Raw genomic sequence first — 25,864 nt, forward strand, 5'->3', positions numbered from 1 at the left:
TTACTTTTAGAACCCCGGATATTTTCGCTTGAAATGAGAACTCTGAGAAATAGTTTTTTTCCTTTAACATCATCATGAATTTATAGGCTACCAGGTGGGTTAACAGGCTAATAGCAAGACTTGTGCGCTGTTCTTTTAATTGTGCCTATGAGACTACTTTTCCTTTGTGGTTAAGTTTTTTTCTAGCAAATGAAAAGGTGCAAGTGACAACTAATGGTCATTTACTATTTGCCAACTATGTGCCGCAACCTCGTTTCGGATCCAACATGGCGGGTGAGATAAGCCCGTCGGGCGGCGCATTGCTACCTGGAGTGGGATCGATTGCACAGCGCCCTGCAGGGGTTCCATAGTGAGTTTGAGAAGTGTTCTGTTCTGGAAGAGCGCTAACTTCCTGGTACGGGACAATGGACATGTTTTACTCTAGTTTGGCCGGGAAAACACACGCAGCGATGTGATCAAGACGGACACGTAGAGTTAGAACAAGGTAAACCTGTCCTTTCCATTTTCGAAATGTTCTGGGAAATATAACTTATCAACTTCCCCGATATGGATGTCAGTGTACTACTGTTGGCTAAACGCTAGCAAGCGGACTGCGGTTTTGAAAGTGGCATTATGTGATGGGAACCAGGGACACGCGTCTGTGTAGCGCTGTCCGCACTGAACGACTCGGTATGCGGTATTAATTCCAGTGTTTTGTTTACAATCGGGAATATGTTTTAGTAGCTTCAAACTTTGTTCTTATTTCGATTCATCGAGGCCTACAGTACCTAGCCAAACCCCCGGACGGCCTCATGCAGCAGAGTCGATGTTGACAGACTGCAGAAACACAAATCATGCTCTCCCATTGGTCACAGACCTGCATTCCGCGGCTCTGGTTGGCTTGGCTTTCCTTTCACTCATTTGACGTTTGTGGGGCTTTCAACGTTTCTCCTATAGCTTAATTGATTTAAGGGGATCAATTGTATAATTAAACGATTTGAATTAGTTATTGAATGATATTTTGCGCATGTGGCTGTGTTGAGTAAATAAGGCGATCCACGTTTCTTTACCACGTCGGGGACTATAGGCTACTGTAGCAGCGATGAGCTGCATGGGAGAATGGGTATAGAAGTTACCTTGTAGCAGTACCTCAATCATATCCCGTTTCGGGATAATGCGGTTTAACACATTCTTGGCTTTACGGCGCGGCCGAAAAAACTGCTTTGGTGATAGTTTGTAGCCAATGCCACAAAGAGCGAAATTGCAAACATAGAACTCGCAAACCGATACATTGTTTCACAAATGTCTACCACGAATGAAAGTTTGCTGCCTGGCTTCCACCCAGCAGCATGAGAGCAGATCACAAAAACAAATCACGTGTACAGTATCATACTGCAAGTCAATAAGCTATAGCCTACTGGTCTGTTTTATGTAGTGGACGTTATGATATCAGAGAGAATATATTCGCGTTATCAACTATTGTGCTCCATTGTATCACTGTGCGGTACTGGCAGCGTTGTTGCTGAGTATCGCATTTCTCATGCCGTAGCTCACGAGCCCTCCCGGTCGTGGCTGCCCGCCGAATGGCCCGAACGATGAGGAACGGATGTGTTTACCTGTCACAGCCTCCTGCATCAAATAAATATACGCCATTTGCTGACAGATGCATCGTTTAAATTAAAGCCTGTTTTTTAAAAATGTTTTATTATTAGCAATGAGCTATGTCGTGCTGTGGTTTCACATGCCACCCATATAGGCTATGCCTACCGCTTTAGTGAGGATACCAATGCTACGCGTTGGAATTAGCTTGGAATTATCTGCATTAACAAACACAACCTGGATTCAGTGGTTGACGTAACATAGTTCATGTAAATCTGTCCCTCCATTTAGGGGCGGCAGGGTAGCCTAGTGGTTAGCCTAGTGGTTAGAGCGTTGGACTAGTAGCCGGAAGGTTGCAAGTTCAAACCCCCGAGCTGACAAGGTACAAATCTGTCGTTCTGCCCCTGAACAGGCAGTTAACCCACTGTTCCTAGGCCGTCATTGAAAATAAGAATTTGTTCTTAACTGACTTGCCTGGTTAAATAAAGATTAAATTAAAAATATGTTATGTTTCCTTTGGTATTAGATGTGACAAATGGGAAAACAATTAATGTTTAATTCTCAGTTTTCCATTCAAACAATACAAAATTCATTAAAGTCCACGTGAATTCACAATGGAGAGGGTCTACATCGAGCTTCCTGCGGTGAGAGCATATGGTATAATTTATGCTACTGGTCCAATCACAAGTCATCAAACTGGTACTAGGCTACAGTCAGAGTTTCCCTATGGCAGTTATTAGGATATACACTACATGGCCAAAAGTATGTGGACACCTGCTTGTTGAACATCTCATTCCAAAATCATGGGCATTAATATAGAGTTGCTTCCCTCTTCTGCTATAACAGCCTCCACTCTTCTAGGAAGGATTTCCACTAGATGTTGGAACATTGCTGCAGGGACTTACTTCCATTTAGCCAGAAGAGCATTAGAGAAGTCGGGCACTGATTGGGTGATTAGGCCTGGCTTGCACTCAGTGTTCCAAGTCATCCCAAAGGTGTTCGATGGGGTTGAGGTCAGGGCTCTTTGCAGGCCAGTCAAGTTATTCCACATCGATCTCAATGAACCACTTCTGTATGGACCTTGCTTTGTCATGCTGGAACAGGAAAGGGCCTTCCCCAAACTGTTGTCACAAAGTTGGAAGCACAGAATCATCTAGAATGTTATTGTATACTTTAGCTTTAAGATTTCCCTTCACTGGAGCTAAGGGCCCAGCCCGAACCATGAAAAACATCCCCAGAACATTATTCCTCTTCCACCAAACTCTGGATTTGACACTATGCACTCGGGGAGGTAGCATTCTCCTGGCATCCGCCAAACCCAGATTTGTCCGTACAACTGCCAGATGGTAAAGTGTCATTCATCACTCCAGAGAAGGCGTTTCCACTGCTCCAGAGTCCTATGGCGGCGAGCTTTCCACCACTCCAGCCAACGCTTGGCATTGCCCCTGGTGATCTCAAGCTTGTGTGCGGCTGCTCAGCCATGGAAACCCATTTATTGAAGCTCCCGACTAACAGTTCCTGTGCTGACGTTGCTTCAAGAGGCAGTTTGGAACTCTGTAGTGAGTGTTGCAACCAAGGACAGATGATGTTTAGGTGCTTCAGCACTCAGCTGTCCTGTTCTGTGAGCTTGTGTGGCCTACCACTTACAGTTGACCGGGGCAACTCTAGTAGGGCAGAAATGTAACGAACTGACTTGTTGGAAAGGTGTCAATGTTTGTCTATGGAAATCGCATGGCTTTGTGCCCGGTCTTATACACCTTTCAGCAAGGGGTGTGACTGAAATAGCCAAATCCATTAAGTTGAAGGGCCATGTAGTGTATCAGTAGGCTAATCAATGGAAGATGGAATTAAAATGACAACTAAAAGTTAAATGCTAAGGACAAGCTACAACACCAAGAGCCAAAAGGGAGACTGTAATGAATAATCTGAATGGAGTTGTTATTTATTGTAGGTTTCGGGAGGTTAGTTATGTAGCCTCAATTAGCATAGCTAACGTTAGCTAGTTTAACTAGCGTCACTCAGTTTGATGCAGTCAAAACAGATACTATGTAATCAGATGATGATAAATAACTAGCAATAAGGGAGTCTACCAGCGCGAGTCGATCTGGTTGCTATCTTTATTCCCCCTCCTGTTCCCCTAGTCACAAACATTTGTGCTCCTGCGCTGCGTCAAGCTTCTCGCTCCCCCTCATGCATTACAGCTCCTGTTAATGAAGTAGCAAACATGTATTTTCTCCTAACATTGCAGCATTGTTGCGTCAGCTATTTTTTCAATTGTATTTTCCATTTTAGTGGTAATTTTGTGACAACAATGTTGGACGGGATAGGAAAGTAGCCCTCCGGCCATAACTTTTCTATCTCAACCGCTTTACTTGGTTGAATTATCAGGAGTTATGTTGTAAAAACACCATTTTAAAGCTGTACATTCACGTTTGCACAATGAATGCGACAAGTTTGTTGAATCGTCCTGATAAAAAAAGTCAGTGAATGAATCATCACCACTATTGTATCCTATTTATGTTCATTCATTCATTTGGTACTACTGAGTCTATTAGCTACTACTGCATAGACTACAATGGCATATAGACTAAAAAGATAGGCCTACAGAATTTAAAAACACAAAGACACTTTTAAAATACCCCTAGTGCCATTTCAAACATGTTTCCTTATTTCACAGTTCTTGGACAATGCTAAGGATCTCTGTCTTTCTGCCCTGATACCATGACAGTGAGGAAACAGAGCAGCTTGCAGTACTCAGGCAAGAGTCAGCAGTCACAAATTATCTCATCTCCTCCCCTATCATCTGCCCCTCTCTGTTTTACACACACACACACACACACACACTTTTCCACATGGGATCTGTACACAGTTGGCACAAAGAGCAGTCGTGCCTCTTGTAATGCCTCTCCACAGAGAGAGAACTAGTGTGTAGATGTGTGTTTGTAATGAAAGAGCAGTCTGTTTGTCCGTCTGGGCAGTGTCTTGTGTGAGTTGGAGGGGTTTCTTTCACTGCCTGAAAAGCTGGTCCCGGATGAGCTACCGTAGCATAGCAACCAGGCCTTTGCTATGGCTTCTCTCTAATAAAACACACACAGTCTGCAAAATGGTGCTGTGGGCACTGAGTGGGTGGAGGATTCAGTTTCTCCACTTCCCCACACAGAAAACACTGCCAGAGACAAAAGGCCCTTTAAATGTGACCTTAACTGTGCGTGTGTGTGATCACAGGTCAGCCCACACTGATAATAGTTAAATAGATTACTATACAACTTACACACACACATCCTGCCTCTCAAACACACAGACCACATGTTAGAGAGGGGATAGTGTTAATACATTCCCCTTCTCTCCAGGCGCTGGCAGAGCTCCGCGTGCCAGTCTCTGGTGGGTGCTTATGCCCGCTGGCACATTGGTCTGCTTTATATCTGCCTGGCCTTGAAGTGGCCGGCCCACACACAGCACACCAGATGTTCACGCAACCTCAGCCAAGCAGTGTGTGTGTGTGTGTGTGTGTGTGTGAGAGAGTAGGTGTGTGTGTGAGAGAGTAGGTGTGTGTGTGAGAGAGTAGGTGTGTGTGTGAGAGAGTAGGTGTGTGTGTGAGAGAGTAGGTGTGTGTGTGTGTGTGAGTGAGTGAGAGAGTGTGTGTGTGTGAGAGTAGGTGAGAGTGAGAGAGGAGGTGTGAGAGTGAGACAGTAGGTGTGTGTGTGTGTGTGTAGGTGTGTGTGTGTGTAGGTGTGTGTGTGTGTGTGAGAGTAGGTGTGTGTGTGTGAGAGAGAGTGAGAGAGTAGGTGTGTGTGTGTGTGAGAGAGAGTAGGGGTAGGTGTGTGTGAGTGAGTCAGAGAGTGTGTGTGTGTGAGTGAGTGAGAGAGTGTGTGTGTGTGAGAGTAGGTGAGAGTGAGAGGAGGTGTGAGAGTGAGACAGTAGGTGTGTGTGTGTGTAGGTGTGTGTGTGTGAGAGTGTAGGTGTGTGTGTGTGTGTGAGAGTGTGGGTGTGTGTGTGTGTGTGTGAGTAGGTGTGTGTGTGTGTGTGTGAGAGTGAGAGAGTAGGTGTGTGTGTGTGAGAGAGAGTGAGAGAGTAGTGTGTGTGTGTGTGTGTGTGTGTGTGTGTGTGTGAGAGAGTAGGTGTGTGTGTGTGTGAGAGTAGTGTGTGTGTGTGTGTGTGTGTGTGTGTGTGTGTGTGTGTGTGTGTGTGTGTGAGAGTGAGAGAGTAGGTGTGTGTGTGAGAGAGTGAGAGAGTAGGTGTGTGTGTGTGAGAGTGAGAGAGTAGGTGTGTGTGTGTGAGAGTGAGAGAGTAGGTGTGTGTGTGAGAGTGAGAGAGTAGGTGTGTGTGTGAGAGTGAGAGAGTAGGTGTGTGTGAGTGAGTGAGAGAGTAGGTGTGTGTGTGTGTGTGTGTGTGTGTGTGAGAGTGAGAGAGGAGGAGTGAGAGAGGAGGTGTGAGTGTGTGTGAGAGAGTAGGTGTGTGTGTGTGTGTGAGAGTGAGAGAGTAGGTGTGTGTGTGTGAGAGAGTGAGAGAGTAGGTGTGTGTGTGTGTGTGTGTGTGTGTGTGAGAGAGTAGGTGTGTGTGTGTGTGAGAGAGTAGGTGTGTGTGTGTGTGTGTGTGTGTGTGTGAGAGTGAGAGAGTAGGTGTGTGTGTGTGAGAGTGAGAGAGTAGTGTGTGTGTGTGAGTGAGAGAGTAGGTGTGTGTGTGTGAGTGAGAGAGTAGGTGTGTGTGTGTGTGTGTGTGAGAGTGAGAGAGTAGGTGTGTGTGTGAGAGTGAGAGAGTAGGTGTGTGTGTGAGAGTGAGAGAGTAGGTGTGTGTGAGTGAGTGAGAGAGTAGGTGTGTGTGTGTGTGTGTGTGAGAGTGAGAGAGGAGGAGTGAGAGAGGAGGTGTGAGTGTGTGTGAGAGAGTAGGTGTGTGTGTGTGTGTGTGTGTGAGATAGTAGGTGTGTGTGTGTGTGTGAGAGAGAGTAGGTGTGTGTGTGTGTGAGAGAGAGTAGGTGTGTGTGTGTGAGAGTGAGAGAGTAGGTGTGTGTGTGAGAGTAAGAGAGTAGGTGTGTGTGAGTGAGTGAGAGAGTAGGTGTATTTGTGTGTGTGTGTGTGTGTGTGTGAGAGGAGGTGTGTGTGTGAGAGAGAGGAGGTGTGTGTGTGTGAGAGAGTAGGTGTGTGTGTAGGTGTGTGTGTGTGTGTGTGTGTGAGAGAGTAGGTGTGTGTGTAGGTGTGTGTGTGTGTGAGAGAGTAGGTGTGTGTGTGTGTGAGAGAGTAGGTGTGTGTGTGTGTGAGAGAGTAGGTGTGTGTGTGAGTCAGAGAGTAGAGGTGTGTGTGAGAGTGAGAGAGTAGGTGTGTGTGTGTGTGTGTGTGTGTGTGTGTGTGTGTGTGTGTGTGTGTGTGTGTGTGTGTGTGTGTGTGTGTGTGAGAGAGAGAATAGGTGTGTGTGTAGGAGTGTGTGTGTGAGTGAGAGAGTAGGTGTGTGAGTGAGAGAGTAGGTGTGTGAGTGAGAGAGTAGGTGTGTGAGTGAGAGAGTAGGTGTGTGTGTGTGTGTGAGAGTAGGTGTGTGTGTGAGTGAGTGAGAGAGTAGGTGTGTGTGAGTGAGAGAGTAGGTGTGTGTGTGAGTGTGAGTGAGAGAGTAGGTGTGTGTGTGAGAGAGAGAGAGTGTGTGTGTGTGTTAGAGAATAGGTGTGTGTGTGTGTGTGTGTGTGTGTGTGTGTGTGTGTGTGTGTGTCAGAGAGTAGGTGTGTGTGAGTCAGAGAGTAGGTGTGTGTGAGTCAGAGAGTAGGTGTGTGTGAGTCAGAGAGTAGGTGTGTGTGAGTCAGAGAGTAGGTGTGTGTGAGTCAGAGAGTAGGTGTGTGTGAGTCAGAGAGTAGGTGTGTGTGTGAGTGAGAGAGTAGGTGTGTGTAGGTGTGTGTGTGTGTGTGTGAGTGAGAGAGTAGGTGTGTGTGTGTGTGTGAGTGAGAGAGTAGGTGTGTGTGTGTGTGAGTGAGAGAGTAGATGTGTGTGTGTGTGAGTGAGAGTAGATGTGTGTGTGTGTGAGTGAGAGTAGGTGTGTGTGTGTGTGAGTGAGAGAGTAGGTGTGTGTGTGTGAGAGAGAGAGAGTGTGTGTGTGTGTGTGAGAGAGTAGGTGTGTGTGTGTGTGTGTGTGTGTGTGTGTGAGAGAGAGTAGGTGTGTGTGAGAGAGTAGGTGTGTGTGTGTGAGAGAGTAGGTGTGTGTGAGTCAGAGAGTAGGTGTGTGTGAGTCAGAGAGTAGGTGTGTGTGTGTGAGAGAGTAGGTGTGTGTGTGTGAGAGAGTAGGTGTGTGTGTGTGAGAGAGTAGGTGTGTGTGTGTGAGAGTAGGTGTGTGTGTGTGAGTGAGAGAGTAGGTGTGTGTGAGAGAGAGAGAGTAGGTGTGTGTGAGAGAGAGAGAGAGTAGGTGTGTGAGTGTGAGAGTAGGTGTGTGTGTGTGTGAGAGAGAGAGGGAGAGAGTAGGTGTGTGTGTGTGTGTGTGTGTTTGAGTGAGTGAGAGAGTGTGTGTGTGTGTGAGTGAGTGAGAGAGTAGGTGTGTGTGTGTTTGAGTGAGTGAGTGAGAGAGTGTGTGAGAGTTGGTGTGTGTGTGTGAGTGAGAGTTGTGTGTGTGTGTGAGTGAGAGTTGGTGTGTGTGTGAGTGAGAGTTGGTGTGTGTGTGAGTGAGTGAGAGTTGGTGTGTGTGTGAGTGAGTGAGAGTTGGTGTGTGTGTGAGTGAGAGTTGGTGTGTGTGTGTGTGAGAGAGTAGGTGTGTGTGAGTGAGTAGATGTGTGTGTGTGTGTGTGAGAGTGAGAGAGAGAGAGAGTAGGTTTGTGTGTGTGTGTGTGTGTGTGAGAGAGTAGGTGTGTGTGTGTGAGAGAGAGTAGGTGTGTGTGTGTGTGTGTGAGAGAGTAGGTGTGTGAGAGAGTGTGTGTATGTGAGTGAGAGTTGGTGAGTGAGTTGGTCTGTGTGTGTGTGTGTGTGAGTGAAAGAGAGTAGGTGTGTGTGTGAGTGAGAGAGTAGGTGTGTGTGTGAGGTGAGTGAGTGAGTAGGTGTGTGTGTGAGTGAGTAGGTGTGTGTGTGTGTGTGTGTGAGAGTAGGTGTGTGTAGTGTGTGTGTGTGTGAGAGTAGGTGTGTGTGTGTGAGAGTAGGTGTGTGTGAGTGAGAGAGAGAGTAGGTGTGTGTGTGTGTGTGTGTGTGTGTGTGAGAGAGAGAGTAGGTGTGTGTGTGTGTGTGTGTGTGTGAGAGTAGGTGTGTGTGAGTGAGAGAGAGAGTAGGTGTGTGTGTGTGTGTGTGTGTGTGAGAGAGAGAGAGTAGGTGTGTGAGTCAGAGAGTAGGTGTGTGTGTGAGTGAGAGAGTAGGAGTGTGAGTGTGAGTGAGAGAGTAGGTGTGAGTGAGTGAGAGAGTAGGTTTGTGTGTGTGTGTGAGAGAGAGTAGGTTTGTGTGTGCGTGTGTGTGAGAGTGTAGGTGTGCGTGTGTGTGAGAGTAGGTGTAGGTGTGTGTGTGTGTGTGTGTGTGTGTGTGTGTGTGTGTGTGTGTGTGTGACTGTAGGTGTGTGTGTGATAGAGGTCGACCGATTAATCGGTTTGGCCTTTTTAATTAGGGCCAATTTCAAGTTTTCATAACAATCAGATATCGGTATTTTTGGACAGAGTGAGTGAGTAGGTGAGTGTGTGTCTCTGTGAGTGTGTGTCTGTGAGTGAGTGTGTGTCTGAGTGAGTGAGTAGGTGAGTGTGTGTCTGCGAGTGAGTGAGTCGGTGAGTGTGTGTCTGTGAGTGAGTGAGTGAGTGAGTGTGTGTCTGTGAGTGAGTGAGTGAGTGAGTAGGTGAGTGTGTGCGCGTGTTTGGCAGCCTCTGTTGCATGGATGCTGCTTTGGCAGTACCTGATGCTCTCATTTCTGCCAGGGCTCCTCTGTCCTTGGAGAGGGAAGAGAAGTCCATCCACTGATCAGTACACCCCTGCCCCAAGCCCATCTCCCTCACTCTGCCTTGGGCCAATGTTCCTTTATGCCTGACCTTCTCAGCTTTGGACAGATACTACTAACTCCATAATAATACAGAGTTGTGTCTATTTTAATAGGGCTTTGAGGTCCCTCTGCCTCCTCAATCTTCCTGTAACATTACTGTTGATTGGCTGTGTTTCCGCTGGCTGCTCAGTAATGCTGCTGTTGATTAGCTGGCTGTAGACCTGGGTCAGAGCAGAGGTGAACATATGGTCTGGTTTCCCTTATCCCAGTTCACCGCCTTAAAGCTAAGACTCTCAGCCCACACACTCAGGCCTGAGCCCAATCTATTAACCCATTGTTTTCCTTAGTCAGGTCTTTGCTGACTGAACCACAACAGGTGTATGCAACATGTCTGGCTGACTAGATATAGCTACAGTAGGTGGGGCTATTTAGATGTGAGTCAACCAGGGTAGAGGATTGGAATCTACCTGTAGTCTCATGTACAGCACAATTGTAGGAATGTCTCTGTCTCTCATCGTTTAACACCCTCCTGAGGATATATACAGTAGCAGTCAAACATTTGGACACAGATACTGATTCAAGGGTATTTCTTTATTTGTACTATTTTCTATATCGTAGAATAATAGTGAAGACATCAACACTATGAAATAACACATGGAATCATGTACAGCCGTGGCCAAAAGTTTTGAGAATGACACAAATATTAATTTCCACAACGTTTGCTGCTTCAGTGTCTTTAGATATTTTTGTCAGATGTTACTATGGAATACTGAAGTATAATTACAAGCATTTCATAAGTGTCAAAGGCTTTTATTCACAATTGCATGAAGTTGATGCAAAGAGTCAATATTTGCAGTGTTGACCATTCTTTTTTAAGACCTCTGCAATCTGCCCTGGCATGCTGTCAATTAACCTCTGGGCCACATCCTGACTGATGGCAGCCCATTCTTGCATAATCAATGCTTGGAGTTTGTCACAATTTGTGGGGTTTTGTTTGTCCACCCGCCTCTTGAGGATTGACCACAAGTTCTCAATGGGATTAAGGTCTGGGGAGTTTCCTGGCTATGGACCCAAAATATTGATGTTTTGTTCCCCGAGCCACTTAGTTATCACTTTTGCCTTATGTCAAGGTGCTCCATCATGCTGGAAAAGGCATTGTTCGTCACCTGGATGGTTGAGAGAAGTTTCTCTCTGAGAATGTGTTGGTACCATTCTTTATTCATGGCTGTGTTCCTAGGCAAAATTGTGAGTGAGCCCACTCCCTTGGCTGAGAAGCAACCCCACACATGAATGGTCTCAGGATGCTTTACTGTTGGCATGACACAGGACTAATGGTAGCGCTCACCTTGTCTTCTCCGGACAAGCTTTTTTCCAGATGCCCCAAACTATGAGAAAGGGGATTCATCAGAGAAAATGACTTTACCCCAGTCCTCAGCAGTCCAATCCCTGTACCTTTTGCAGAATATCAGTCTGTCCCTGATGTTTTTCCTGGAGAGAAGTGACTTCTTTGCTGCCCTTCTTGACACCAGGCCATCCTCCAAAAGTCTTTGCCTCACTGTGCGTGCAGATGCACTCACACCTGCCTGCTGCCATTCCTGAGCAAGCTCTGTACTGGTGGTGCCCCGATCCCGCAGCTGAATCAACTTTAGGAGACGGTCCTGGCGCTTGCTGGACTTTCTTGGGCACCCTGAAGCCTTCTTCACAACAATTGAACAGCTCTCCTTGAAGTTTTTGATGATCTGATAAATGGTTGATTTAGGTGCAATCTTACTGCCAGCAATATCCTTGCCTGTGAAGCCCTTTTTGTGCAAAGCAATGATGATGGTACGCGTTTCCTTGCAGGTAACCGTGGTTGACAGAGGAAGAACAATGATTCCAAGCACCACCCCATAACAGCTTCCAGTCTGTTATTCAAACTCACAGAGTGATCTCCAGCCTTGTCCTCGTCAACACTCACACCTGTGTTAACGAGAGAATCACTGACATGATGTCAGCTGGTCCTTTTGTGGCAGGGCTGAAATGCAGTGGAAATGTTTTTGGGGGATTCAGTTAATTTGCAAGGCAAAGAAGGACATTGCAATTAATTGCAATTCATCTGATCACTCTTTATAACATTCTGGAGTATATGCAAATTGCCATCATACAAACTGAGGCAGCAGACTTTGTGAAAATTAATTCTCAAAACTTTTGGCCAAGACTGTAGTCACCAAAAAAGTGTTAAACAAATCAAAATATATTTTATATTTCAGATTCTTCAAAGGCGCTGCCCTTTGCCTTGATGACAGCTGCACACTCTGGATGTGTATTATTTCATAGTTTTGATGTCTTCACTACTATTATACAATGTAAAAAAATAAAAACCCTTGAATGAGTAGGTGTGTCCAGACTTCTGACTGGTACTGTGTGTGTGTACGTACACACACACACTAGAGGTCGACCAATTAATCGGAATGGCCGATTAATTAGGGCCGATTTCACATTTTCATAACAATCGGAAATCTGTGTTTTTGGACACCGATTTGGCAGATTTTTTTATTCATTATTATTATTTTTACACCTTTTTAATTTTTATTTAACTAGGCAAGTCAGTTAAGAACACATTCTTATTACAATGACGGCCTAGAAACGGTGGGTTAACTGCCTCATTCAGGGGCAGAACGACAGATTTTCACCTTGTCAGCTCGGGGGATTCAATCTTGCAACCTTACAGTAAATAGGTCCAACGCTCTAACCACCTGCCTCTCATTGCACTCCACAACGAGCCTGCCTGTTACCCGAATGCAGTAGAAGCCAAGGTAAGTTGCTAGCTAGCATTAAACTTATTTTATAAAAAACATATCAATCATAATCACTAGTTAACTACACATGGTTGATGATATTACTAGATATTATTTAGCGTGTCCTGCATTGCATATAATTGATGCGGTGCGTATCGTTGTTCCAATGTGTACCTAACCATGAACATCAATGCCTTTCTTAAAATCAATACACAGAAGTATATATTTTTAAACCTGCATATTTAGCTAAAAGAAATCCAGGTTAGCAGGCAATATTAACCAGGTGAAATTGTGTCACTTCTCTTGCGTTCGTTGCACTCAGCCAGTGTATATGCAACAGTTTGGGCTGCCTAATTTGCCAGAATTTTACGTAATTATGACATAACATTGAAGGTTGTGCAATGTAACAGGAATATTTAGACTCATGGATGCCACCTCTTAGACAAAATACGGAACGGTTCCGTATTTCACTGAAAGAATAAACGTCTTGTTTTCAAGATGATAGTTTCCGGTTTCAAACATATTAATGACCTACGGCTTGTATTTCTGTGTGTTATTATGTTATAACTAAGTCTATGATTTGATAGAGCAGTCTGACTGAGCGGTGGTAGGCACCAGCAGGCTCGTAAGCATTCATTCAAACAGCACTTTTGTGCGTTTTGCCAGCAGCTCTTCGTTGTGCGTCAAGCATTGCACTGTTTATGACTTCAAGCCTATCAACTCCCGAGATTAGGCTGGTGTAACCGAAGTGAAATGGCTAGCTAGTTAGTGGGGTGCGCGCTAATAGAGTTTCAAACGTCATTTGCTCTGAGACTTGGAGTGGTTGTTCCCCTTGATCAGCAGGGGCCGCAGATTTTGTGTAGCGATGGGTAACGCTGCTTCGAGGGTGGTTGTTGTGTTCCTGGTTCGAGCCCAGGGAGAAGCAAGGAGAGGGACGGAAGCTATACTGTTCTACTGGCAATACTAAAGTGCCTATAAGAACATCCAATAGTCAAAGGTTAATGAAATACAAATGTTATAGAGAGAAATAGTCCTATAATTCCTATAATAACTACAACCTAAAACTTCTTACCTGGGAATATTGAAGACTCATGTTAAAAGGAACCACCAGCTTTCATATGTCCTCATGTTCTGAGCAAGGTACTGAAACGTTAGCTTTCTTACATGGCACATATTGCACTTTTACTTTCTTCTCCAACACTTTGTTTTTGCATTATTTAAACCAAATTGAACATGTTTCATTATTTATTTGAGGCTAAATTGATTGGTGTATTATTATATTAGTTAAAATAAGTGTTCATTTAGTATTGTTGTAATTGTTATTATTACAAATAAATGTAAAAAAAAAAAAATCGACCGATTTAATCGGTATCGGCTTTTTTTGGTCCTCCAATTATCGGTATCGGCGTTGAAAAATCATAATCGGTTGACCTCACACACACACACACACACACACACACACACTCTGCTGCCAGTGACTGGAACGAATTGCAAAAATTGCTGAAGCTGGAGACTATCTGAGCAGTTAACCGATCACTGCAGCTGTACATAGTCCACCCAATCTACCTACCTCATCCCCATATTGTTTTTATTTACTTTGCTGCTCTTTTGCCCACCAGTATCACTACTTACACACCATCATCTGCTCATCGTCATCTGCTCATCTATCACTCCAGTGTTAATCTGCTAAATTGTAATTACTTTGCTTCTATGGTCTATTTATTGCCTTAACTCCTCACACCATTTGCACACAATGTATATAGGCTTTCTTTTTTCTCTTGTGTTATTGACTGTACGCTTGTTTATTCCATGTGTAACTCTGTTGTTGTTTCTGTCACACTGCTTTGCTTTATCTTGGTCAGGTTGCAGTTGTAAATGAGAACTTGTTCTCAACTAGCTTACCTGGTTAAATAAAACATTAAAGTATGCTTGGGGTCATTGTCCATTTGGAAGACCCATTTGCGACCAAGCTTTAACTTCCTGACTGATGTCTTGAGATGTTGCTTAAATATATCCACATCACTTTCCTTCCACATGATGCCATCTATTTTGTGAAGTGCACAAGTCCCTCCTGCAGCAAAGTATCCCCACAACATGATGCTGCCACCCCTGTGCTTCACGGTTGGGATGGTGTTCCTCAGCTTGTAAGCCTCCCCCTTTTTCCTCCAAACATAACAATGGTCATCATGGCCAAACTGTTCTATTTTTGTTTCATCAGACCAGAAGACATTTCTCCAAAAAGTACAATCTTTGTCCCCATGTGCAGTTGAAAACCGTAGTCTGGCTTTTTTATGGCGGTTTTGGAGCAGTGGTTTCTTCCTTGGTGATATAGGACTTTGCTGATATAGGACTTGTTTTACTGTGTATATGGATACTTTTGTACCTGTTACCTCCATCATCTTTACAAGGTCCGTTGCCTTTGTTCTGGGATTGATTTGCACTTTTGCACCAAAGTACGTTTACCTCTAGGAGACAGAACACGTCTCCTTCCAGAGTGGTATGACGGCTGTGTGGTCCCATGGTGTTTACACTTGCGTACTATTGTTTGTACAGATGAACGTGGTACCTTCAGGTGTTTGGAAATTGCTCCCAAGGATGAACCAGACTTGTGGAGGTCTACTATTTTTTTTCTGAGGTCTTGGCTGAATTATTTTGATTTTCCCATGATGTCAAGCAAAGAGGCACTGAGTTTGAAATTAGGTCTTGAAATACATCCACAGGTACACCTTCAATTGACTCAAATTATGTCAATTAGCCTATCAGAAGCTTCTAAAGCCGTGACATAATTTTCTGGATTTTTCCAAGCTGTTTAAAGGCACAGTCAACTTAATGTATGTTATCTTCTGACCCACTGGAATGATAAGTGAAATAATATGTCTGTAAACAATTGTTGGAAAAATTACTTGTGTCATGCACAAAGTAGATGTCTTAATCAACTTGCCAAAACTATAGTTTGTTTAACAAGGAATTTGTGGAGTGATTGAATATCGAGTTTTAATGACTCCGACCTAAGTGTATGTAAACTTCCGATTTCAACTGTGTGTGTTTTGTTAAATAAATACATATTTGGATAGTGACCAGTACAAACACATTAACCAATCGTCCAATGCATTGCATGAGCATTTTTAGCTACTGCTAATTTTCAACACCATCCCCATGGGCTCTAAAAACAAATCACATAAGAATCATTTCAAAATCACATTAGTTTGTCATCACAATTACATGCACAAAGAAAAATGTCATTATATAATTAGATGCGCAAAGCAAATCTCATTGATATACAGAGTGTACAAAACATTAGGAACATCTCTTTCCACCATCTTTGAGACCAATTCTACTTATTTTGACTACTTTCAAGTCCATATTAGGAAGGTATTCTTAATGTTTTGTACACTGTGTATACCCCTAATATTTACAACATGGATTCATGAACACAGTTGTAAGTATTGGCATTTTTGGATTGACACATGAAACTAGTTCAGTGCTTGTTTGTCTTCTGTTAATTAAAGCTGGAATCCTTAATTGGTGAAACTGCAATGTCTGTTTGGGGAAATTACAACAATGGGGAAATTACAACAATGGGGAAATTACAACAATGGGGAAATTACAACAATGGGGAAATTACAACAATGGGGAAATTACAACAATGGGGAAATCACTGCAAACAACAAATACTTTTTTCCCCCTCTGACAAAATTGCACACACATTAGGACAGCAGAATATGCATTGCAATTTATTTAACCACACTACTGAATTCTCCTCTCCCCTGTTTTCATCAACAAAACAATGACTAAGGCGCTGGGGGCGAACAGTGGAGTTGTTTCCCCTTATGGTGATTCCATCTTTAAGTGTTTTTCTGACCTGTGCTCGACCAATAGCAGAGGTCTCTAGGAAGAATCAGATCCTCTGTGGCTTCTGCCCTGTTGTGTCATGGCAACATGAGCCAGGTAATTGACCCCTCCCTCCCACTGCTTGGCTTGCATCTGCAGCACTATCCAATCACCTGTTATTACCCCACCACAGAGGAACACCACTGTCACCAGACAGGTTTAGTTTGGTGGGCCGGTGGCTGGGCCTTTATGGGTACACACACACACACACACACACACACGCACAGGCCTGGTCACACACACACACACACAGGCCTGGTCATTCTCACCGCACCCTGTCTTACTAACTCAATGATGACACTAATAATCATGCCAACTATCGTCTCTGACCCACTTCATCTGTGTGTGTGTGTGTGTGTGTGTGTACCCTGCACGTACTGTGTGTTTGTGTCATGGAGCACGTCACTCCAGGGGTGTATGGCAGTGAGGTGGACAGGACATAGGATAGATTGTACCCATCGCAGAGTCAATGACGCAGGCCTAATGTGATTCCTCCATATGAAAGACAACATGATATTTCTGAACGTTATAATGATTTGTCTTCTTGACAGTCTGTTGCCTCTAAAAACCTTACGCATTTGTCCCTGAAACATTAAAATTGTGTCTGAGAACCTACTTAGTTTGGTTTTGGTCTCCGCTCATTTGAATGACTCCTCTCCTTCTCTGCAGGTCATGAGTGCCTCTAGGAGGGCACCTGTGGAGAACGACCGCACCTGTCCAAAACCCCGCCTGGGCCCTGCCCTGTTCCCCGCCCCCGGCCTCCACTATGAGTAAGTACCTATAACCCCTCACCATGCCCCTCAACAACACAGCCAGGGCTATCATAGGTCACGACCCTTCTCACACCGTCTAGCCGGCCTGACCCGTACTGTTCCGGCCTGCACGGTTTCACACTGTTCGGTTCAGCTCACTAGTGGGAAAAGTCCTTTTTATCGTTGGTAGCTATTTGATGTACCCGTCTGGGTAGAAGCTGGAGAAAAGAGAAGTAGCTCCTTGCTATGCTTCTGTGATCCACAGCGCTCCACTACATGTGGCATAGTGGATGCTTCATGTGGAGAGGTGTTAGATGGGCTCAGTCTGTCTGCACCTCCTGCTCCCTGTGGCTGAACCATATGGCAGAGAGGAGAGAGTGCTGAGTCCTTGACTCGCCACGGCAATCACCCATCAACCAGCCCCGCAATGCATGATAGGAAGGGGCATTGTGTGTAGCAGGAGGCACACTCCGTGTGTGTGTACAGCTGTGCCCGGGCCGTCTTTGTCCATGGTGTTGAATCTGACCGTGTCTAATGGGACATGCTGCATTCTATGGAGAAGTGAGCTGTGAATCACACCATGTCTGAGCTTCTGCTCAGTTCTATGTTAAGATATTGCACTTGGAATGTGTCTTGGCTCAGAATACATGGGCAATAATTAAGAGCTTCGGGTGTGTGTGTGTGTGTGTGTGCATGTTTTGCTGAGTGTGAATTAAGTTAGCGGTATCAATGGAATGAAAAGGTACGTCCACGTAGGACGAGAACGTTGGACAAACAAAGTTATCTGGCTGTTATCTGGATATCTTCTTTCAAAGGGACTTTTCTCACGGCTCTTTATCAAGTCGAATTCCAGATTCAACAAAGCAAAAAATATTTAAGAGCATTTCAGATAGAATGTATTGCATAGAGCTGGCCTGATTGTCCAGTATGTCCACGTTCTACTATAATAGACATGTCTGTTCCATACAGTTGATTTCTATCTGCAGTGCTCTGAGTAGGCTTGGTCTCTGGCTGGTGCTGAAGGGTTGCTCGTTGGTTACCGGGGCAACCCCGTGCATGTGTGGTGTTTTACTGTAAGGTGATTGGATTAGCCAGATGCTGTGGAGGGGAGTGCTGAGAGAGTGAACTCGACTACTGCCTTTTCCTCTGCACGCTCCAAGGCTCATAAACATGCAGGGGAAGCGTGGGACAGCGTGCGCGTGCTCGTGGTCTGTGCTCACGGTCCACAAGGTGTCTGATTGTGAGTGATGGATGAAAATATAATTGATAGTGACAGATGAGAGACACCTGCCGGGAACGTGGTGCTAAGCAGGTATTTATAGCTTACTACCTCTGTGCTCTCACACTGCAGAGCTGGGCTAGGAGGGTTAGGAGAGAACTGGGTGGGCAACCACTCTTGGACCAACCACTCTTGGACCACACCTGGTGATTCCTCATGAAAGTATCTAAAAACATCTCTATATATATATCTCTATATATATATCTCTATATATATATATATAAAGTAAAATTCACAGAGCAGCGTGTGTGTATTTTGGAGGAAAGATTGTTGACATTAGTATATTAAATCAGAATTGAAGTTGCCCAGGCCTCCTTTAAGACGCCATAGTGTTTCATCTCTACAAAGTAAATGTTGCTGTCATATGAAGCTCTCCAGCTCTGTGACACCAGTACTATTTTGATTTGACTATTGAAAAATATGAACATGATTATAGAAAAGATACATGTTTTGATTAGCCACATTTTTCTTTCTATTGTTTTACATAATATATTCTACAGACGTATCAAAGTTCCCGAGTGTGTATCAGAAAAGTGTGTGTGTGTGTCTCTATGTTCTGTGCTCAGGCCCTGCGTAGCCTATCACTTCTCCTGCTCTGATAAATGCTGCAAGGCCTTCCCAGCTTTGATCCCTCACTTCAGTCAGAACACAAATAGCACAGCTACAGAGTCGGTCAGGCTGCACCAAAACAACAAGCACTAACATAACACTCTGCTGTAACCCCACGGGAGAAGCTGATAGTGTTGTACTCCGGGACCCCCAATGTGCTCTGGGATAAAACGGCTTTGTTTCATCCCTTTTTATAATTTATCTGTCTGCTAAATTCAATCAGTGACTGTGCCCTCGTTGATATCCCTTAGTTAATTACCCTAATTAGCCTCCACCTGCCCGTTAGCCTGTAGGATGGGGAGATGAGGGGGGGGGGGGTTTGCTCTCTCTCTCTAACGAGTCTGCTAATGAGCGACGGCCCATGGAGGATGACTCGTTCTGGATGGAGTCATTTCCTGTGCATTTGGAAAGGAATAGTGGAGAGGGAGAGGACAGAGGGAGAGGACAGAGGTTGGCTCTGCATCTCACAAAGTTTTGACAGATACAAGATGTTGGCTTTTGTAAAGTGCTTTGAGCAATTGGTTTAAAAAAACCCTGCTTTCTGTTTTAATGTGAAACATGCGTACTCACAGTGAAGGGTAGCTCTGTCTTAGCCTTGAAATGGCTGAACTGTGAATGCTTATACACAGGCCCTTTGGTTAGTGTAGAGGTCTTTCAGTAGTGGAGTTAACAAAGGAACCACAGGCCCTTTGGTTACTGACCAGCCAGGTAGTGATGTATGTTAGCTTTCTCTCTCTCCACCCCCTCTCCCTACTGACCAGCCAGGTAGTGATGTATGTTAGTTCTCTCTCCACCCCCTCTCCCTACTGACCAGCCAGGTAGTGATGTATGTTAGCTCTCTCTCTCTCCACCCCCCTCTCTCTCTCTCTCCACCCCCTCTCCCTACTGACCAGCCAGGTAGTGATGTATGTTAGCTCTCTCTCTCTCCACCCCCCTCTCCCTACTGACCAGCCAGGTAGTGATGTATGTTAGCTCTCTCTCTCCACCCCCCTCTCTCTCTCTCCACCCCCTCTCCCTACTGACCAGCCAGGTAGTGATGTATGTTAGCTCTCTCTCTCTCCACACCCCTCTCCCTACTGACCAGCCAGGTAGTGATGTATGTTAGCTCTCTCTCTCCACCCCCTCTCCTCCTCTCCACCCCCTCTCTCCACCCCCTCTCCCTACTGACCAGCCAGGTAGTGATGTATGTTAGCTCTCTCTCTCTCCACCCCCCTCTCCCTACTGACCAGCCAGGTAGTGATGTATGTTAGCTCTCTCTCTCTCCACCCCCCTCTCCCTACTGACCAGCCAGGTAGTGATGTATGTTAGCTCTCTCTCTCTCCACCCCCCTCTCTCTCTCTCCACCCCCTCTCCCTACTGACCAGCCAGGTAGTGATGTATGTTAGCTCTCTCTCTCTCTCTCTCCACCCCCTCTCCCTACTGACCAGCCAGGTAGTGATGCATGTTAGCTCTCTCTCTCTCCACCCCCCTCTCCCTACTGACCAGCCAGGTAGTGATGTATGTTAGCTCTCTCTCTCTCTCCCCCCCCTCTCCCTACTGACCAGCCAGGTAGTGATGTATGTTAGCTCTCTCTCTCTCCACCCCCCTCTCTCTCTCTCCACCCCCTCTCCCTACTGACCAGCCAGGTAGTGATGTATGTTAGCTCTCTCTCTCTCTCCACCCCCCTCTCCCTACTGACCAGCCAGGTAGTGATGTATGTTAGCTCTCTCTCTCTCCCCCCCTCTCTCTCTCTCCACCCCCTCTCCCTACTGACCAGCCAGGTAGTGATGTATGTTAGCTCTCTCTCTCTCTCCACCCCCCTCTCCCTACTGACCAGCCAGGTAGTGATGTATGTTAGCTCTCTCTCTCCACCCCCTCTCCCTACTGACCAGCCAGGTAGAGATGAAAGGGGGGGTGATGTATGTTAGCTCTCTCTCTCTCCACCCCCTCTCCCTACTGACCAGCCATGTTTGATAAACAATCCAGACACTTCACATGTCTGGGTTATGGAGGTGGAGATGAAAGGGGGAGTGATGAATGTTACCAGATGTCTAGCTATCACCAGCCGCCCCCCTCTCTCTCTGTCTCTGCCCCCCCCACCCACCCCCCTCTCTCTCTGTCTCTGCCCCCCCCTCTCTCTCTCTCTCTCTCTCTCTCTCTCTCTCTCTCTGCCCTCTCTCTCTGTCTCTGCCCCCCCTCTCTCTCTCTCTCCACCCCCTCTCCCTACTGACCAGCCAGGTAGAGATGAAAGGGGGGGTGATGTATGTTAGCTCTCTCTCTCTCCACCCCCTCTCCCTACTGACCAGCCGTGTTTGATAAACAATCCAGACACTTCACATGTCTGGGTTATGGAGGTAGAGATGAAAGGGGGAGTGATGAATGTTACCAGATGTCTAGCTATCACCAGCCGCCCCCCTCTCTCTCTCTGCCATTGCCCCCCACCCCCTCTCTCTGTCTCTGCCCCCTCTCTCTCTCTCTGTCTCTGCCCCCTCTCTCTCTGTCTCTGCCCCCCCCCCTCTCTCTCTGTCTCTGCCCCCCCTCTCTCTCTGTCTCTGCCCCCCCCCCCTCTCTCTCTGTCTCTGCCCCCCCCTCTCTCTCAATTCAATTCAAGGGCTTTATTGGCATGGGAAACATGTGTTAACATTGCCAAAGCAAGTGAGGAAGATAATATATAAAGTGAATATATAAAGTGAAATAAACAATACAAATTAACAGTAAACATTACACATACAGAAGTTTCAAAACAATAAAGACATTACAAATGTCATATTATATATATATAATATATATATATATATGTGTGTATATATATATGTGTTTTAACAATGTACAAATGGTTAAGGTATACAAGGGAAAATAAATTAGCATAAATATGGGTTGTATTTACAATGGTGATTGTTCTTCACTGGTTGCCCTTTTCTCGTGGCAACAGGTCACAAATCTTGCTCCTGTGGTGGAGCACTGTGGTGTTTCACCCAGTAGATATGGGAGTTTATCAAAATTGGATTTGTTTTCGAATTCTTTGTGGATCTGTGTAATCTGAGGGAAATATGTCTCCCCCCCTCTCTCTCTCTCTCTCTCTCTCTCTGTCTCTGCCCCCCCCTCTCTCTGCTCTCTCTCTGCCCTCTCTCTCTCTGCCCTCTCTCTGCCCTCTCTCTCTGCCCTCTCTTTCTCTGCTCTCTCTGCTCTCTCTTCTCTCTCTGCCCTCTCTCTGACCTCTTTCTCTGCTCTCTCTTCTCTCTCTCTGCTCTCTCCCTGCTCCCTCTGCTCTCTCTGCTCTCTCTCTCAGCTCTCTCTGCCCTCTCTCTCTCTGCCCTCTCTCTCTCTCTGCCCCCTCTCTCTCTCTGCCCTCTCTCTCTCTCTGCCCTCTCTCTCTCTGCCCTCCCTCTCTCTGCCCTCTCTCTCTCTCTGCCCTCTCTCTCTCTCTGCCCTCTCTGCTCTCTCTCTGTCTCTCTTCTCTCTCTGCCCTCTCTTTCTCTCTGCTCTCTCTGCTCTCTCTTCTCTCTCTCTGCCCTCTCTCTGACCTCTTTCTCTCTGCCCTCCCTCTTTGCTCTCTCTCTGCCCTCTTTCTCTGCTCTCTCTTCTCTCTCTCTGCTCTCTCCCTGCTCCCTCTGCTCTCTCTGCTCTCTTTCTCTGCTCTCTCTTCTCTCTCTCTGCTCTCTCCCTGCTCCCTCTGCTCTCTCTGCTCTCTCTCTGCTCTCTCTGCCCTCTCTCTCTCTGCCCTCTCTCTCTGCCCTCTCTCTCTCTCTGCCCTCTCTCTCTCTCTGCCCTCTCTCTCTCTCTGCCCTCTCTCTCTCTCTGCCCTCTCTCTCTCTCTCTGCCCTCTCTCTCTCTCTGCCCCTCTCTCTCTCTCTGCCCTCTCTCTCTCTGCCCTCTCTCTCTCTCTGCCCTCTCTCTCTCTCTGCCCTCTCTCTCTCTCTGCCCTCTCTCTCTCTGCCCTCTCTCTCTCTGCCCTCTCTCTCTCTGCCCTCTCTCTCTCTGCCCTCTCTCTCTCTGCCCTCTCTCTCTCTGCCCTCTCTCTCTCTCTGCCCTCTCTCTCTCTGCCCTCTCTCTCTCTGCCCTCTCTCTCTCTCTGCCCTCTCTCTCTCTCTGCCCTCTCTCTCTCTCTGCCCTCTCTCTCTCTGCTCTCTCTCTGCCCTCTCTCTCTGCTCTCTCCCTGCTCCCTCTGCTCCCTCTGCTCTCTTTCTCTGCTCTCTCTTCTCTCTCTCTGCTCTCTCCCTGCTCCCTCTGCTCTCTCTCTCTGCTCTCTCTGCCCTCTCTCTGCCCTCGCTCTCTGCCCTCGCTCTCTGCCCCCTCTCTCTCTGCCCTCTCTCTCTCTCTGCCCTCTCTCTCTCTGCCCTCTCTCTCTCTGCCCTCTCTCTCTCTGCCCCTCTCTCTCTGCCCTCTCTCTCTCTGCTCTCTCCCTGCTCCCTCTGCTCTCTCTGCCCCTCTCTCTCTCTCTGCCCTCTCTCTCTCCTCTCTCTCTCTGCCCTCTCTCTCTCTCTGCCCTCTCTCTCTCTCTCTGCCCCTCTCTCTCTCTCTGCCCCCTCTCTCTCTCTGCCCTCTCTCGCTCTCTGCCCTCTCTCTCTCTCTCTGCCTCTCTCTCTCTCTCTGCTCTCTCTCTCTCTGCCCACTCTCTCTCTCTCTGCCCTCTCTCTCTCTCTCTGCCCTCTCTCGCTCTCTGCCCTCTCTCTCTCTCTGCCCTCTCTCTCGCTCTCTGCCCTCTCTGCTCTCTCTCTCTGCCCTCTCTCTCTCTCTGCCCTCTCTCTCTCTCTCTGCCCTCTCTGCTCTCTCTCTGTCTCTCTCTCTGCCCTCTCTCTCTCTGCCCCTCTCTCTCTGCCCTCTCTCTCTCTGCCCTCTCTCTCTCTGCCCACTCTCTCTCTGCCCTCTCTCTCTCTGCCTCTCTCTCTCTGCCCTCTCTCTCTGCCCCTCTCTCTCTGCTCTGCCCTCTCTCTCTCTCTCTCTGCCTCTCTCTCTCTCTCTCTCTCTCTGCCCCTCTCTCCTCTCTCTCTCTGCCCTCTCTCTCTCTCTGCCCTCTCCTCTCTCTCTCTCTGCCCTCGCTCTCTGCCCCTCTCTCTGCCTCTCTCTCTCTGCCCTCTCTCTCTCTCTCTCTGCCTCTCTCTCTCTCTGCCCTCTCTCTCTCGCTCTCTGCCCTCTCTCTCTCTCTCTCGCTCTCTGCCCTCTCTCTCACTCTCTGCCCTCTCTCTCACTCTCTGCCCTCTCTCTCTCTCTGCCCTCTCTCTCGCTCTCTGCCCTCTCTCTCACTCTCTGCCCTCTCTCTCACTCTCTGCCCTCTCTCTCACTCTCTGCCCTCTCTCTGCCCTCTCTCTCTCTCTCTGCCCTCTCTCTCACTCTCTGCCCTCTCTCTCGCTCTCTGCCCTCTCTCTCGCTCTCTGCCCTCTCTCTCGCTCTCTGCCCTCTCTCTCTCTCTGCCCTCTCTCTCTCTCTGCCCTCTCTCTCTCTGCCCTCTCTGCTCTCTCTCTGTCTCTCTCTCTGCCCTCTCTCGCTCTCTGCCCTCTCTCTCTCTCTGCCCTCTCTCTCTCTGCCCTCTCTCTCTCTCTGCCCTCTCTCTCTCTCTGCCCTCTCTCTCTCTCTGCCCTCTCTCTCTCTCTGCCCTCTCTCTCTCTCTGCCCTCTCTCTGCCCTCTCTCTGCCCTCTCTCTCTGCTCTCTGTCCTCTCTCTCTCTCTGCCCTCTCTCTCTCTGCCCTCTCTCTCTCTCTGCCCTCTCTCTGCCCTCTCTCTCTCTCTGCCCTTTCTCTCTGCTCTCTCTCTCTCTCTCTCTCTGCCCTCTCTCTCTCTGCTCTCTCTCTCTGCTCTCTCTCTGCCCTCTCTCTCTGCTCTCTCTCTCTGCCCTCTCTCTCTGCTCTCTCTCCCTGCCCTCTCTTTCTCCCTGCCCTCTTTCTCTCTGCCCTCTTTCTCTCTGCTCTCTCTGCCCTCTTTCTCTCTGCCCTCTCTTTCTCTCTCTCTCTGCCCTGTCTCTCTGCCCTCTCTCTCTGCCCTCTCTCTCTGCCCTCTCTCGCTGCCCTCTCTTTCTCTCTGCTCTCTTTCTCTCTGCTCTCTCTGCCTTCTCTCTCTCTGCACCTCTCTCTCTCTGCCTCTCTCTCCGCTCTCTCAATTCAATTCAATTCAATTCAAGGGGCTTTATTGGCATGGGAAACATGTGTTAAAATTGCCAAAGCAAGTGAGGTAGATAATATACAAAAGTGAAATAAACAATCAAAATGAACAGTAAACAGTAACAATGTGCAAATGTTTAAAGAACACAAGGGAAAATAAATAAGCATAAATATGGGTTGTATTTACAATGGTGTTTGTTCTTCACTGGTTGCCCTTTTCTTGTGGCAACAGGTCACATTATCTCCTAGTATCGCTCTCTCTCTCTCTCTTCTCTCTCCGCTGTCTCTCTCTCTCTCTCTGTCTTTGCCCCCTCTGTCGCTGAGCTGAGAACTGATCTGATGTCATTCGGTAGCTAGCGTGCTGTTGGGTCCACAGTGGCTAGGCGTGGTGCAGACCAGGGTCATTATCTCCTCTAAAGCCTCATCTGGTCTCCATCTGCTGGGCACTGAGACAGCACCGCTAGCCTAGTATGCTGGCTACCACTGCTCACTGACAGCCTGCTGACAGCCTGATAGCATGTTCCCCATGACAACAGGTGTTAACAGGCTACTGGAACACACTTTGACTGAATAAAAATGTTCTGAATGCAAATCCAGGCTCCAGAACTCTAACCGGCTAATCCTTGGCCCTGGTTAAATGCAGTTGGCCTCTAGTCCATTATCTTGGCCCAGTCTAGGGCTATACAATCTAACATGGGAAATGTCGGCACTGATAAAGTGTGCAACCCCTGGTTCTCTGTCTCTTGGTGTAGGGCCAGGCCTGCTATGTCTCTGGACAGGACAGCTCTTCTGCTTAGCACAGCGACACTCCAGCAGGCCCTCCGACTGACACAATGTCACAGGGATAATTACTAGAGTGAGAAGTATTTGTCAGAGGGACAAAGCTAATTTGTGTGGTACAGGTTGGACTAGTCTATCCCACTTGGGCCGTGTCCTGAACAAGTTGAGAAGGTTGAGTATGGGAGAGTCCACATAGGTGTTAGTACAGTG

The 25,864-nt window shown here is 47.0% G+C and overlaps 1 protein-coding gene across 2 annotated transcripts in view; it reads left to right on the forward strand.

The window, feature by feature from the left end:
• Window positions 1-283: 283 nt before the first annotated feature.
• Window positions 284-25,864, forward strand: part of LOC135514900 (USP6 N-terminal-like protein) — a 94,800-nt gene continuing 69,219 nt past the window's right edge. Inside the window, exons 1-3 of one of the 2 annotated variants that reach the window (XM_064938612.1) lie at window positions 284-484; window positions 4,256-4,336; window positions 16,830-16,930. In XM_064938612.1, the coding sequence (XP_064794684.1) occupies window positions 16,927-16,930 (4 nt within the window). In that variant the 5' untranslated portion in view covers window positions 284-484; window positions 4,256-4,336; window positions 16,830-16,926. The remainder of the gene's footprint in view (window positions 485-4,255; window positions 4,337-16,829; window positions 16,931-25,864) is intronic. The other variant, XM_064938611.1, reaches the window with a different exon arrangement.

The sequence above is a fragment of the Oncorhynchus masou genome, chromosome 26 (genome assembly GCF_036934945.1).
Source record: "Oncorhynchus masou masou isolate Uvic2021 chromosome 26, UVic_Omas_1.1, whole genome shotgun sequence".
NCBI classification, from domain to species: Eukaryota; Metazoa; Chordata; class Actinopteri; order Salmoniformes; family Salmonidae; genus Oncorhynchus; species Oncorhynchus masou.